This window comes from Eumetopias jubatus, unplaced genomic scaffold, assembly GCF_037043125.1.
Source record: "Eumetopias jubatus isolate StellerSeaLion01/CBP00866 unplaced genomic scaffold, mEumJub1_p1.0 scaffold_5, whole genome shotgun sequence".
Classification (NCBI taxonomy): domain Eukaryota; kingdom Metazoa; phylum Chordata; class Mammalia; order Carnivora; family Otariidae; genus Eumetopias; species Eumetopias jubatus.
In genome coordinates this window covers 142,560,950-142,576,066 of record NW_028274811.1, presented here as the reverse complement: position 1 = coordinate 142,576,066, position 15,117 = coordinate 142,560,950, and the positions used below count along the sequence as shown (strand labels likewise).

Genomic DNA, 15,117 nt, shown 5'->3' with positions numbered 1-15,117 from the left:
CCTTCCTCTGGATTTGCTGGTTGACCCTCATCAGAATCTCCAGTAGAGGTACATAGAGAAGTAAAAGGGATACAGTCAATCATGGTGGCCTAAGAACAAAATTTTCTCATTTTTACTGAAATAAGATCTGAGGATTACCCATTAATGTAAACAAACTATGTTGTTACAACCTGGCATGACCACAAGTCACCAAAAACTGTTTTCTTGGTCTTTGGTCTGTATCTTGCTGGAATCTTACTGTCATCTAATTATGTAATTACCTTTTTATCCAGACCTCAGAGTTGGGTGTCACAGAACACGTTGAAGGAGATCCTTGCAAATTTGCACTGTGGGTGGGGAGAACACCAACCTCCGATAATAAAATTGTCCTTAAGGTACGTTCATCTGAAGCTTGGGAATGTCCTGTGGGACAAGTTTATCGTGGCTGTGTATGCTTTTTTTTCCCCTGTTGTTGAAACATATTGGTTTAAAAAAAGAAAAAAGAAACATACTGGTTTTAATATTCTTTTGTTGTTTTTGTGTTCTCTTGGGATTGGTGATTACCACAAAAAGAATAGTAGAATAAATTCAGTTTGGTACTCTAGTGGTAAAATGCCTTGAGGTAAACTTTTGCTTGTCTACTGTAAAGGTCAAATGGAGAGAAATCTCTTTAAACTTCTCCCATTCTGGCCGTCTGAAAAAGAATTAGTCGATTCCATCAGAGATGCAGGAAGTTGAGGTACAGGAGGAAGGACATGTGGATCAGCAGCTCTCACCACACACTTCACCTGGTTTCCAACGGCAAGTAGGCACCGAATGAATTTGTGAAGGCCTTGGGCTGTTTTAGGGCTGAACGTGCCAAGAGTCTTCATAGGGTCCCAGGCTCTTCGGCTTTCTGGTCAGGGGGCAGAGAAAAAAGGGAGATAGTGATCAGTTATAGGGGTTGATAATGTTAGGATTTCAAGTGTTCAAAAACACTAAGGGTGCTTTTTGGGTATATGTATGTGTATGTATGTATGTGTGTGTGTGTGTATACACACATAAATATTTTATATATATACTATACGTATGTAATGTGTATGTATTGAGGTGGGGGAGGAATAAATGTATGTTTGAATATTTGATTTGAACTCTGCTTTCATTATACCAGCCTCTCCTAGGAAAGACACAGGGCTCTCAGGGTGTCTTGTGTACTCCCTCCTTCTGTGTTTGAGAAGATACAGATGGAACTGTCTTTTTTAGCTGCCTGGAAAGGCCATAAGTGATTTCAGGATGTTTTGTGGAAGACATTGCTGAACATTTGTAGAATATTGGGAGATGAGCCAAAAGCTTAATGGGACTCTGGTGTATGAACTTGCATGCCAGTGATTCTGTCTCGTACATTCCTTTTAATCTCTCACCAGTATTTCCAGCAACTATGAGTTCCTCATCCGTACCTCGCTCTTAAAGAATTTGTACTTTAGTGAAAGCCATTGTGTTTCTAAGATCTTTATTCCCATGGAAATGATGGATTGTTTTGCAATGAATATATGATTACCAACCAGTGTGTTCTTGTTAGTATTGGCATAAAGCCCTATAAAATATAAATTGCACTGATAGCTAAATATTAGATAACTGAACTTTCCTAAGCCATAAAATTTTAAAGTATACTCAAAACCATAAAACTTCCAACTCATAGTAAGTATTTATCCAGATTAGCTGCAGCGGCATGTCAAAGGGTGCATCTGAGAAATAGTGCCAGATATTTTAGCCAGATTTGGATGACTTTCATTTAGGACATAATAAAATACTCATGATGCAATTGAAGAATGAGACTTCCTATATATAGGCTTTATCAGATAAAAGCTTTCTAGGGGAATTTTGGGTAATATTTCTCTGCCTTCCAAGGAGAAACTAAAGGAAATAATGTCCTCATTCATTTTAGCAATTGCTTTGTGGTGGTGGAGATGGAGATGGAGGAGGTGGTGGTGGTGATGGGGGTAGTGGAGGAGGAAATCGAGGTGGAGATGGTGGTAGAGGTGGTGGTGGTGGAGGTGGAGGTGATGATGGAGCTGGTGGTAGTGATGGAAATGGAGCTGGGGGTGGACGTGGAGATGCCAGCTAAGATGGAGATGATGGTGGAGGCGATGACTGAGGTGGTGGTGATGGAGATGATAGTGGGAATGATGGTAGAGGTGGTGGAGGAGGAGAGAGTGCTGCTGGGGGAGGTGATGATGGTGGAGGTGGTCGTAGAGGTGACTGAGATGGTGGTGGTGGGGGGAAGGTGGTTGGGATGGAAGTGGAGGTGGTTGAGATGATGATGCAGGCGGTGGAGGTGGTTGAAATGGAGGTCGTTGAGGTGATGGTGGATGTGGTTGAGATGGAGGTGTGGAGGTGGTTGCCATGATGATGGAGGTGGTTGAGATGGAGGTGGAAGTGGTTGAGATGGCGGTGGTTGGGATGGAGGTGGAGGTGGTTGAGATGATGATGGAGGTGGTTGAGGTGATGGTGGAGGTGGTTGAAGTGGAGGTGGAGGTGGTTGAAGTGGAGGTGGAGGTGGTTGAAGTGGAGGTGGAGGTGGAGGTGGTTGAGATGAGGATGGAGGTGGTTGATGTGATGGTGGAGGTGGCTGAGGTGATGATGGAGGTGATTGAGGTGATGGTGGAAGTGGTTGAAGTGGAGGTGGAGGTGGTTGAAGTGGAGGTGGAGGTGGTTGAAGTGGAGGTGGAGGTGGAGGTGGTTGATGTGATGGTGGAGGTGGCTGAGGTGATGATGGAGGTGATTGAGGTGATGGTGGAGGTGGTTGAGATGATGGAGGTGGTTGAGACGATGATGGAGGTGGTTGAGGTGATGGTGGAGGTGGTTGAAATGGAGGTGGTAGAAGTGATGGAGGTGGTTGAGATGGAGGTGTGGAGGTGGTTGAGATGATGATGGAGGTGGTGGAGGTGGAGGTGGTTGAGATGGAGGTGGAGGTGGTTGAGATGATGATGTTGTGGTTGAGGTGATGGTGGAGGTGGTGGAGGTGATGGTGGAGGTGGTTGGGATGGAAATGATGATGGAGGTGATTGAGATGATGATGGAGGTGGTTGGGATAGAGGTGAAGGTGGTTGAGATGGAGGTGGTGGTGGTTGAGATAGATGATGGTGGAGGTGGTTGAGATGGAGGTGGAAGTGGTTGAGGTGGAGGTGGTTGAGATGGAGGTGGTTGGGATGGAGGTGGTTGAGATGATGATGGAGGTGCTTCAGGTGATGGTAGAGGTGGTTGAGATGATGATGGAGGTGGTTGGGGTGATGCTGGAGGTGGCTGAGATGGAGATGATGGTGGTGGGGGAGAAAGCGGTGCTGGTGGAGCTGATGATGGCGGAGAATGAGGTACTGGTGGTAATGACAATGATACTGATGGCCTAGTGGTTATAAAACAAAGTTGCGTGTTTTTTTGTGTGTGTGTGTGTGTTGTCCTCTGGAAGGGAGAACCTGATTTCTAAATCCTTCCTTAAACAGACGGAGACTACCAAGAGTCCGAAACAAACTATACCCATTCTTAGACAAGTGGGACCTTTTATTCAGTATTTAGGTGGCTTACGTTTCTCTTACTATTTCTGAAAAATTGGCACCTGTTTTCCTTGTTTAATTTCCTTAAGGTCAGGAGAATTCCTCTCCATAATTGCAATGATCACTTCACTCTATTAAATCATGAGAATTGCATTTATTTCTGAACCATAGTAACATTTTCCCTCAGTTGTCTCTAAACTCTGCCAAATGTTCTTTCTCAGATGCTTCTCTTGGTTTAACCTGAACGTTTGTATCAGGCATTTAAATGCCAGTAGATCTGCGGTTTTCAGAGTTTTGCATCGTGAGACACCTCTGTTTCCTGCACAGACTCCCCTAGTCCCTGATCCCTGCGGCTGGCCCCAGAAGAACTTGGGGTAGTGCCGTCCCGGTCTCGGCGGACAAGAGGCTCCTCATTTCGTTCCCTGTTCCTAGCCCTAAGTGACTTTAAAGACACATCCTCCAGTTAAAACATTTTACGTAGGAAAAGGATTCTTAATTTCCTTTCCCAACATGGGCCTTCTGGTTTGGAAGACAAGGTGCACCATGAGAAAATGCTCCTTCTCGGTTAGGATCTCAGCTGTAATGTCTCTGACCACTGTTTGGTCATTTATAGGGAATTATGCTTATGTCATAGGAGGTTGATGTTTTCCACAAGGAAATTAAAAACTGTTACTAAGGCCTAGAACATGCAAAAAGAAAAAAGAAACCTCCTTTGAGGCCAAGTGAAAGGAAAAAAGTCTGGAAAGAGTGCTGCCTTATGTGTTCATTCAACAAATGCTTATTAAATATCTACTATGTATCATTTTCAGAAAATATTTCTCGAAATTTGTAATGAAGTTGAGGTAAACCCACTGCTGTAATTGGCAGTAGGTTAACTGGTTTATGCTACTGGTATAACCAGAGGTAGGTGAAAGCAGAGCTTGGGGAGGACGGGCTCTGTCGTCCACGTGGATGGTGTCTGTCCAGTGCCAGCCTGAGAATTCTGGCGGCTTCCCGTGCCAGCCGGGTGACCTCGGGCACATTTCTGACACAAGGATAAGGGGGCCCTGACTCCATAGAGTGCTGTGGGAGAGAACACAGGGGCAGGTGGGGACACGGTGGCATCTGCAGGTGTAGTTTCCAGAGGGCAGCGGATGAGGCACCAAGATGTGGGCACCAGCGCAGGTGGCTGGGAACCGCCGACCACTAGTCTTTGCCGAAATAGCTTTAGAGACACTTGGGCTTGCGATTGGCTGCACTGTCATATTTACCCAGAGCTGCTTAAAGGGTTTGGGGGCTGGGGAATGATTGATTATTAAAATATTCAGAGATCTGGAGTAACATATATGCTATAAAATAAAAATGGTTTTGACTGAAAAATATTCAAAATGGCAAATTAAACATGGGATGTGGTTGCTGTAAAGTTATTTTGAAAATGGGAAACAAGGAATGTGGGCGACCTGAGTATGGTTAGTGTGGGTTCTGGAAAGGGCCGCTTCTGTATCCTGACTGACTCTCGTGCCTCGTTAAGGCTTCCAGCATAGAAAACAAGCAGGACTGGATAAAGCACATCCGCGAAGTAATACAGGAAAGGACTGTTCACCTGAAGGGAGCCCTGAAGGAGCCCATTCACATCCCCAAAACGGCGCCGGCCACGAGGCAGAAGGGAAGGAGGTAAGTGCTGGGGATTTGGGAGGAGGTTTGTTTAGTAGAGAGGGAACAAGGCAGTGCTAACTGTTTGTCAAAGATCATTTTTCTTAAATATTTGGAGGACTGTTTTTTTAATACAGTTTATGTATAACATCATTCTTAGCAGTGAAATTCCTTTGTCAGGACGGGAACCTCCTTCGGCTTAAAGTAAATGGAGTGTGCACATCCCTTTCTGTTGCCCTCTCTCATTGCAAGTGTGAGTCTGGACGCATATACAGGTCGTGCGTGGGACCGGGACAAGCTGTATCGTATCTTAGATGTTCGTGCTTCTTGTTTCTGAGCTGGAAATTACCACAACCGTGTCTTCCCACTGTGTGCGTTTCACGGAGGACACGCGTTGGACGCGCCGCCTGGCGCAGCAGGAAGCCGCCGCGTCGCCAGGAGTGGCCTCCTGTCCCCGCTCACGCCATGCTGCTAGCAGCGTCACGCAGACGGATTCGCGCCTCTTTGAACGAGTCGGTCTCCAGCGGCCGACAGGGGCCTCTCCACCCGTCTTGGGAAATCCGTCGGTGTCAGGAATGAAAAGTTTGTTTGCTTTTTCAGGGATGGAGAGGACCTGGACAGCCAGGGTGACGGGAGCAGCCAGCCGGACACAATTTCCATCGCCTCACGGACGTCTCAGAACACACTGGACAGTGACAAGGTGAGCTGTAACCAGCACTTTCTTGGGCGGGTATAGCTAGTCTTAGCTCCAAAGAAGCAGCCTGTTTCTCTCTATAAATGACGGTTTGTCACCAACATTTCCAAGTAGTCGCCATGTGCTGAGTGGTGCCAGAAGCAGAGGAAGGACAAAAAGTTGGGGGTGTCGGGGGTAAAGTCTGAGGATTCAGGAAACATTGCCCTTCCCAGTGTCATTACAGGGTTTTCCATCAGGGTGTTCTAGGGTAGGTGTTTAAGCTTTGTAATTTTACATGCAGCAGAAGAACCAGTTATTTTAAGTTAAATGCCACACAGAGCCCCGATGAGAAAAGTGGAGCTGCTCTGATTCGGTAGGGGCGCCGACATCCTCAGGTGGGCCCTGCGGCTCTGCCTCAGAACACAGGTGCGGCAGGACGCAGGAAACGCTATCAGAAAACAGCCGGGGGGTAGAGTAGCTCATGATCTGTCCTGATAGAATCCCAAAACCAGCAAAAGAAATCGACGGGAGAATTTGGAATCCAGGCTAACGTGAGGCACAGATAACCAGAGTCCTCTATAAAAGCCAGTGGGGGGACGTTCACGTCAGCTAAACAAGTCTTCTGTTCCCGCTGAGATGAGCACGTGTCCTATTTCTAAACTGCTAGACCAAATTCTCCAAAAAGGTTATTTGATAGTAAATAGGGGTGTTACTTAATGTGCCACCAGTTCAGAATCCCTGCATTCCCCACTGTGCAGTGCAGGCTCTACTTTCTTACGTCCCGACGGGGGGACGCAGGGGTCTGTTCTTTGCCCGGTGTTTGCACAGCCCTGCACTTGTAGCCAGGAAGTGTCCTGACTTCACCGTCCTTTGGAAGCAACTGCTGACCTAGGAGAGGGTCCAGTATCAGGGACTATTTCCGATGGCAAGTCCCAGTGGCCCAGTTGGGGGGCTTTTCTCACTCGATTTTGCAGCGGATTCATGGCGTGTAATGCAGTTTCCAAGAGAGAAGTAAGTGCGTTTAAAAGTATTGCTCCCCTACAACGACTTCTTTTTCAGGATCCTCCTGGTTTCAGTCATTTGTTTTTTTCTATTCAATTTTTTGAGTTCACTAAATTGTGAGTCCTAGAACTTAGAATGGTCAGAGTCATAGGATGGAGAAGAAAAACAGTTGTCTCATTTTATCTTGTTCAGAGCCCCGTGGCAAATATGTCTTGCCAGTGGTAGTAATGAGGAAGAAGAGAAATGACACGTCAGGCATCTGGTGTGTAATAGCAATGTTTTCTGCAGCTCCGCCCCATAGTCAATTTAGTTAAGAAAATAAAGTTTGAACTTGGAAACATTTTGTTAGAGTAATTCTGATTATTTTCTTTAAAAAAAAAAAATCGAGGTGAATGAGTTCTCTCAGCAGTCCATTTACACAAGACTCCCCCCTGAAGGAAATAACAGTAGCTCAGGTTGAGGGGAGCGGCCACCTTCCTTCAGACCCCTCACAGACTTGCCGGTGAGCATCACCACTCCGACCATCGATCGGCCCATCAGGCTAACAAGTGCACGTTCTTCCCGGATACACTCTTCTTGGATCTGGTCTGGGCTTAACTCTAGAAATGAGTTTTAAAGTTTACTTTGTAGAAATACAGTATTTGAATGAAATTGCCAAAGAGATAAATAAACGTAAAAGGTTTTGCCTTTTTGAAACGTACGTTAAGACTTTCCTGGAGATTGGTCCAAAAAGAAAGGGTGACTCTTTTTTCAGGTGGTATATGTGTAAATGGGTGGGTGTCAGTGGTGGTTTGGAAATGCCCCCTGTGTCTGGTAAGGGGCTCTGACTCCTGTTCCCACTCAGATGGAGTTGGTCCACTGCATGCTGTGCTTTCTGGCCTGCACTCGTACTCTGTCGGAGCCCTCATCCCCTGCGGTGTGGCTGACTGCAGTTCACAGAAATAAGGCTCTATCCTGGAGTTAGGAAGAGTGTAACTAGTTGTGCTTCGGATCTGTTGTAGTATGATAGGCTTAGGTGAACTTGGACTCAGGCCTGCACAAGTCCTATAGAAAAATGAGGCATTATCCTAAAGCTAGTGTGATAGCAAATTCTGTTGGTCCCCAGTGAGAGAGGAGGAATGAATCACTACCAGAAAAGTATAGGTTTGCAGGAATTAACCATCTTACCCTGGGAGTCTACCGGGGTGTTAGGGTTTTTAAGAAACTATCTATTGAATCTTCTTCCTGTGGAGGTAATTCACCATTTTCTGCTTCCCTCATCTAGTGCATGATCTCTAAACTTCGGTGTGTAGCTCAGAACTCCCTGAGGACCACTTCTGCAGATACAGCCCCTCCACCTGAGCTGTACAGAGGCTCTCCCGCCGGCAGCTCCCAGCCTGACGTTCCCGGGATTCCTAGCCATCTGGAAGTAATGACACTCCAGAACTCGTTTTTTAAGTGGACCTGGCATGTATTTCCTTAAAGATCCCTCCCTGAGTTCATAGGTGCTTGATAAGCTCAAAAGTACCAAAAAGGGATGAACTGTCTTCCTAAGACCGTAGAACTGCAGCGAGTTACCTTCTTTAGTTCTTGGGGTCTGTATTTAGGATGAGAATAAATAGCATGTGGGATTTCATGATGATAACTCAAAATCTGGAGTTTGGAGAGGACATTCTCATTCGGCCTTCTGTGAGAGAAAGGCTGTGTTTGCTACCACGTGAATGCCAGTATGTCTGTGTTCTCTGCTTCCGGAGGCTTCTCCTGTTGCTGTCTCCCCGTTTTATACTTCTAGTAGGTATTTCAGAGTCGTAGATGAGTCAGGAAAATACATTTTGAAAATTCGGAAACTGCATCCTTTTTCGAGCCAGCTTATAAAACGCACTGTGTGACTGAACTAGGCTTGGCCAGAAGACCCCCTTCTCTCTGACGGCAGTAACTTTTCTTGTCTCGGGGTTCTTTCCACCCTGCATATTTCAGGTTTAAGCAGCCTCTGACGACACAGGCAGATAGATCTGGCGAGGGAAATTACTTAACCATATTCTGCCTGTTGAACTTAATATATGATGCCTGGTTATAAGTTAGTTGTTATCATGGACTTTGGTTTCATTTCAGAAACTGGGTGGGGGGATGTTTTTGACTCGGCCTCTTGGGGAATTCGTAAGGAAAAGTTATCTGTCCAGCGCTGTAGTAATTCTCGATGAGGCACACAGGATGTTTCTGGAAGAGTGTTGAGGAGGGGCTCCTGGAGACACCCTCTTTCCAGGGAGCCCTGTTCACAGAGCTTGAGTAGGCATGTCACAGATACAAACCACATGCCTCATGAGCACATTTCTTTCTTTGACAACATCAGGTTTAAAATATGCCATCTCCCTTGTTCCAAAAGTAAGTTTAGCAGCGATTCTTACCCATATTCATGGTACTTAACGCTGATAAAATGATCTTAGGAAAATATAATTTGGATTCCAAAGAAATCAAATGGTTGCCAGATTCTTATCTCATTTGTCCTGAGCTTGTCTCCCTGAGGTAGGGAGGAGAATGCTGAGCCAGCCTTCAGGACACCAAGGAGATGAGGGAGGTCGGATGACCCTCACAGGGCCACCCAGCAGCGGAAAGCTAAAGCCAGGAACAAAATGTGGATTTAATTACCTGCTAGAGTCTAGACCTTATTATTTCACATTAGCGCTGGATATGGAGCTAAATATTTTAGCGTATTAAAGAAGCATTTTTAACCTTTTCCCTTCTATTTGCTTTATTAGTCTATGGTTTATTTTACATAACAAAAACTTATAAAGAAAATAGAAAATACAGGAATCAAATATAGGCTACTCTGGAACAAAGCATCTTGGGGTCAAGATGAATCGCCAAAGCAAGGTGAGGGGTGCCTGTGGACAAGCTGACCCAAGCCTTCGGGGGCCAGTGTGAGCTTTCTTTTACATCGAAGGTAAAGCAGTTCTTATTTTTAATGAATGAGAAATTCAGCTGAGACTGATACTTGGCATGAACTGCCCTAAGCTTAAAATGTGAATATATGAATCCACATATTTAAAAGAGGAAGTGGTTTCAGTTACTCTTAGTGAAGTCTATATAGCACAATGTTGGGAATAGGAGATTTTATGTAGTTTAAAAAGTCAACCAACTTTCTCTATGAAGTGACATTCTAACAACAGGAACTTGGTTGGATTTATGTAAATTGTAGTGTACACATTTTAAAATGGGGCCAAATTCACGTTTTTGAGAGCGGAAACCTGCGTTGAGCCTACTTAGGAAACACCACCTGCTTCCTTCCAGCCCGCCTCCCTTGCGCACCTGACTCAGAGCAGCCCTGCCAGGAGCCACGTGAACCCTGTTTCTGAGCTCCGCAGCTTGCCCTCCGAGCTCTCCTGCTGGCTGAAAGTGCTGGAAGCAAGAGGGTGCCTTGGCTCCTAGGAGGAGCTCAAGCTGTTGGCCTTGCCAGAGCCCTCAGTCTCCTAGGACCTCACGTAGGTGTGCCCCTGTGTGGGCATGACAGCGAGTGCTTTAATTCGGAAGCCTTTCTCCAGGACAGAGTTTTAGTCTCCTCAGACAGAATACCCAGACTTGCTCAGAGTGTGACAGAGTGGTTGCATCACATAGCAGATGCTTAGGAACAAGGAAGTGCTCGCCAGCCAGACCTCTGGGCTCTGCTCCTTAGCAGCCTTGGGCAGTTAGCTCACTTGTCTGTGCCTCAGTCTCCTCATCTGTAACTGGGGGCAATACTTAACTACTCAGCTGATGGGCCTGTGAATATTGAAAATGTGTAATGTGCTGAGAACGGTGCCTAGCATGTCCTGAGCACTTCATGAATATTAGCTATTGCTATGTCTTCATCGGTAAAAGTGCTCTGCCTTCTCCCTCACTCCTGGACTGTTGATATTCACTGCTAGCTGTTGCCGATCACTCTCTGTGTCGGCCTCTCTGTCCTCGTATCTGCCCGCTCTTGACTGCAGTGGATTTGGAGCTGTGTTTGTTAGGAGCTAGAAGCTGCCCTAAGAATAAATTGCTCAGTGTTAGTGCCTGGCCGTAAGCATTGTGGGGGCTCAAGAGTAAACTACCCCATACTGAATGCGGGGGGTCAGTGAGGCAGAGGGGGGATTCTTGCTCAAAACATCTCCTCCCCCGCCCGCCCAACACACACTCATCTTTAACCCTACGGAATTAGTTGCACTGTGGCCACAGGCATGTAAAAGGACTGCATGCTAGTCACAGATGGCACCCATCTGTGGGAATCACCCCCTGGGGGCCGCCCAGGACGGGTGCTTCAGCGCAGGAACGAACAGGGAGTCAAGGCCCCTGCCCCCACCGGCAGCCTGGGTGATGGCGTGCACCCGGCGTTTGTTTCTTCCTTTTGCTAATCTTTGTTTTCAGTTTTTCCTAAGTGGCTGTGGTTTTTTGTAATTTTTGACAAATTTTTTTTTTAAGTGCTTTCATAAAACCACAAAGTGGAATGTAGCCTTTGATAATTTTAGTTAATCAGAAAAACAGAATTGCCCACACTAAAGTAGAGAGCCTGGGTTCTTTTTCTTTTCCTTTTTTTTTCAGTAGGCTCCATGCCCGGCATGGAGCCCAGTGCGGGGCCCTGAGATCCAGACCCTGAGCTGAGATCAAGAGTCAGATGCTGAACCGGCTGACCCACCCAGGCGCCCCAGAAAGCCCTAGTTCTAAGAAAAGGCAGATTTTTTTTTTAAATACAAAATTTGGGTAGAAATGTAACAAGAGTGTTTATTAAAATAGTGGTACACTGAAAAGTGCTTTTAATGTAAATTTTACAGTACTGATCAGTACAGTACTATTGAAGGTCATGACATAGTTTTGATTCGGACTTGAGGCTGGAGGTTTATTCTAGTTGTTCTTCCTTCTGGCAAGAAGCCCAGTCAGCTGGCTAACTGGCTGTCATTCCTTAGCTCTTTCCATTGATGTCCCTCCATCAAAGACAAAGAGTCATTTCACGTTAACTTTTCTGGATGAAGGATGGTCTTGCTCGCCCAGGAAACTCAGCAAACAGGTCTCTGTGGGTTGAAGTGTCTTACAAAGCTTCCTGTTTTCCAGGGCCAGATGACTTTAAGGTAATGGTGGTAGTCAGCTGTCTACTTTCCAGCTCTTGCGCCTTTTTCCACATGAACCCCCTATGCTCGTTCATTCCCTCCCCACCCCCCATGCCCGTTCAGCAGGTGCTAGCATTTCTCGTTCTAGTATGTGAGCGAGGGGAAATGAGATGTTGGCGCAGGTCAGTGTCTGTGAAGCCTTGAAGCCTGATACATAATCACAGTCCTGTCTCCAGTTAGCCTGACTTTTTACATTTAAATTTGCCTTTTTAGTTGTGGCTTTTAAATTGGGTTTTTTTACATCTAATTTTCCATTCCACCTCATGTATATCAATCACAGAGTCAAGGAGGCCTTGGTTCCAAGAATTATTTTCACATCAGAAAACGTGCGTGATTATTTTCATATCAGTGCGTGATCACGTCAGTAAAGAGTGAAGAATTAACGTCCCTGAATACCACACTCAGTATTTGTTTTCTGGATAAAATGTTGGGTATGGTAAGCTGCTGCTTTTGGAAAACAAAAAAATTCTCTCACAGATTTCTTTTGCGTGTGTGTATGGTAAAAACCATGTAAAATTTACCCTATTAACCATTTGTTCAGTTCTCACAGATTTCTTTCTGTACCCTCGATGTGTGAGAGCCCATGACAGTGGTCCTCCCTGAAACTCAGCAGCAGATTTTGGTGAAGGCTTCTCCTGTGGACTTGGCGTCGGGGTCGGGGTGAGCGTGGGCTCTGCAGCCCAAGCCTCCGTGAAGTTGCACAGTGAGAAGTCTGGGTGGGTGAGAGCCTGGGGTGGGACGCATTTCCTTGGGGAACTCTCTGGCTGCCAGTGGTGGCCTTGCTCTTGGAAGCATTGCCAGTAATGGAGCTGTACTCTCTAATCCCCTTGAACCAAGCAGCCAGTCTTTGGTCCACTCTGTGTGAAACCTCCACAAAACGGCAAGACTCTTTTGTGAGGTTTCTGAATGACTGAACCATACTGGGCTGTAGGCTGGGACTGTTCACAGAGTTGATACACTTTGTTCTTTGGGGGAAAATGGCTTTTATTAGACCACAATGCCGCTTTCCTTTTGAATTGCTCTCAGAAAATTGGCCAGACACCCACCTGCAGTTGATCTTCGGTTCTTGAAGTAGAATCATTTGCAGCAGGGGCTGCATCGTCCACCCTGGCCGTTGTGAAGAGCCTGCTCTTCCTGCAGCAGAACCTGCCCCACAACTCACCTGGGAGTGCCGTCAGCTGTTTGCCGTCAAACTCTGTGTTCTTGCAACATCAAACTGCCTCGTTGTCATGCACCAGGAAGGGGATGCTCTGAGGAGCGGTGGGCTGAGAATTCCTCAGCCATGGGGACTAAAACAGTTTAGTCACTGCCATTAACTGGGTTCAGGCAAAGCAACAATATAATGTGATTTCTCCAGAAAACATAAAAAGTAAAATTCTGTTCTGTGTGGTGATCGTTGAAGATTCAGCATGCCAATGATCAGAGATGAGTATTTCATTCTTTTGGGTGAGAGCCCACAGCTTGTTCACATTCAGTCTTTCTGGAGAGAATTCAGGCAGAGGGACCCTGATTTGATTCCGCTGATTGTCTGAGTCATTGGATCATTGGAGTTCCGCTGGGAGCCCTCATCCAGGAACACAAGGTGGTCTGGTCCTACAGGAGGCATTTCATGGCTGGTTTCCATGGTCCGTGCGCTAAGGCCGGTTCACGGCCATGGTTTTTAGTCATCACAGTTGTTTTTCAAAGGAGAAAAGCAGAAAGATTGGGGGTGGGGGGGGGGACTGTTTTCTGATGTAATTTCACAAGAGTTAATGTGAGTCATGGAAACTGAGATTTTCACCAATTGCAATCCTAAACTATGTGCATGTGGTAAGGAGCCCCTGATAGAAGTCCATAAAACCCACAGAAATGAACAAGGTCCTGTGTGAAAACGTTCTCAAGGTACGCTTGGAAGGGAGAAGTGAGTTGTAAACTAGATCAGTGGAATGGTAACTCAGCACAGTAATGAAATTGAGTCACTGGTGATGGAAGTAGCATTGAAAACAGATACAATCTCGGTCACACTTCATGACATCTGTTATCTGAACTTTTTTTACTTAGGAATTCAGTTCCTAAAAGGCAGTAATGATTTGCATTGCTTCCTCAAAATAGTTAAAGTCTTTTATTTTTCAAAGTTTTTTTTTTTTTAAGTTAGCAAACTGGTTTTAAAGGCAGGTTTTGTAGTAAGTTTAAAATAGTCAGATGTGAACATTGAGACAAATCCGCAGGACTTCTGTGCCCTAGAAAACACCCTTTTACTCCTCCCCTTAAAGATCTGTGAAGGAGATTCTCATGGTAAACCAAGCAGATATAATGTTTTGTAACGATAATTTTAGCACTGTTTGGAAACAGATTCTTGTACTAGATTCTGTAAGTCCTCTAAAGTCTTTGAAAAAGAATTTTAACTCAGTATGAGATTCTTTGTCAGAACAGCCTTGATTTTTATTTCTTATGCTCGGTCAAGTCCACAGATGTTTCCAATAGTTTTTGATTACTCTGTAAGGGGCTAAAGCATCAGTGCCAGAAATAAAGTCGAGCTTAACGCTCCGCTTCTTCTTGGGCAGCCCCTTTCTCTCCTTCCCACCCTTCCCCCACCCGCAGAATGCACCACGTGGCTTTGAGCAGTCTGAGAAATTAATAAAACGCTCAAGAATGAAGCCAGCAGAGAGCTGGTGATGAGATAATGTGTCTTGAAGTTGTGCTTCCCAGGGCGGGGGGTGGAGAAACGTCCAGGCAGCGTGAGGGGCTGGCGGCTTGGGGCTCCGAGAAGGGGGCGACGCGCTGCGCACCCACATGCACAGGCAGGTCACTGGTGGCCGTGGGAGAGCTGAAGGGGGCCGTAGGAAGTATGGACCCTGCGGGGCCTCAGCACGCTGGACTCCATACTGCGGCTCCTTCACTGGTCACGCCTTCCCTGGGACAGGAAACATTCCTCCTTTTTGTTACAGGGATTAACCATTTCCATAATGTGGGGTTTCACAAGGAAAATTCTCCAGCCTGGGCCTCTACCTTTAGCTTTTTAACGTTAGCATCTTCAGTCGTTCACGGAGACACATGTAAGATCTAGCATGGGTTTCCCACAGAGGAATTTATACCATTTAGAAGGGGATTAAACATTTGTGAGAAATTTCCTTTGTGGCCTAGCAAAGACAGTTCATCTTGTTGATATTTGTGCTTTATTATGGAAGAGTTTTGTTGTGTTTTGCTTTCTGTGGTTGTCTTG

The 15,117-nt window shown here is 45.9% G+C and overlaps 1 protein-coding gene across 2 annotated transcripts in view; it reads left to right on the top strand.

Moving 5' to 3' along the window:
- The window catches only part of TRIO (trio Rho guanine nucleotide exchange factor), a 337,163-nt gene that overhangs the window by 244,237 nt on the left and 77,809 nt on the right, over positions 1-15,117 (top strand). For both annotated transcript variants that reach the window (XM_028097953.2, XM_088023532.1), the window contains exons 31-33: positions 273-374; positions 5,020-5,162; positions 5,742-5,841. In XM_028097953.2, coding sequence (XP_027953754.2) covers positions 273-374; positions 5,020-5,162; positions 5,742-5,841 — 345 coding nt within the window. The remainder of the gene's footprint in view (positions 1-272; positions 375-5,019; positions 5,163-5,741; positions 5,842-15,117) is intronic.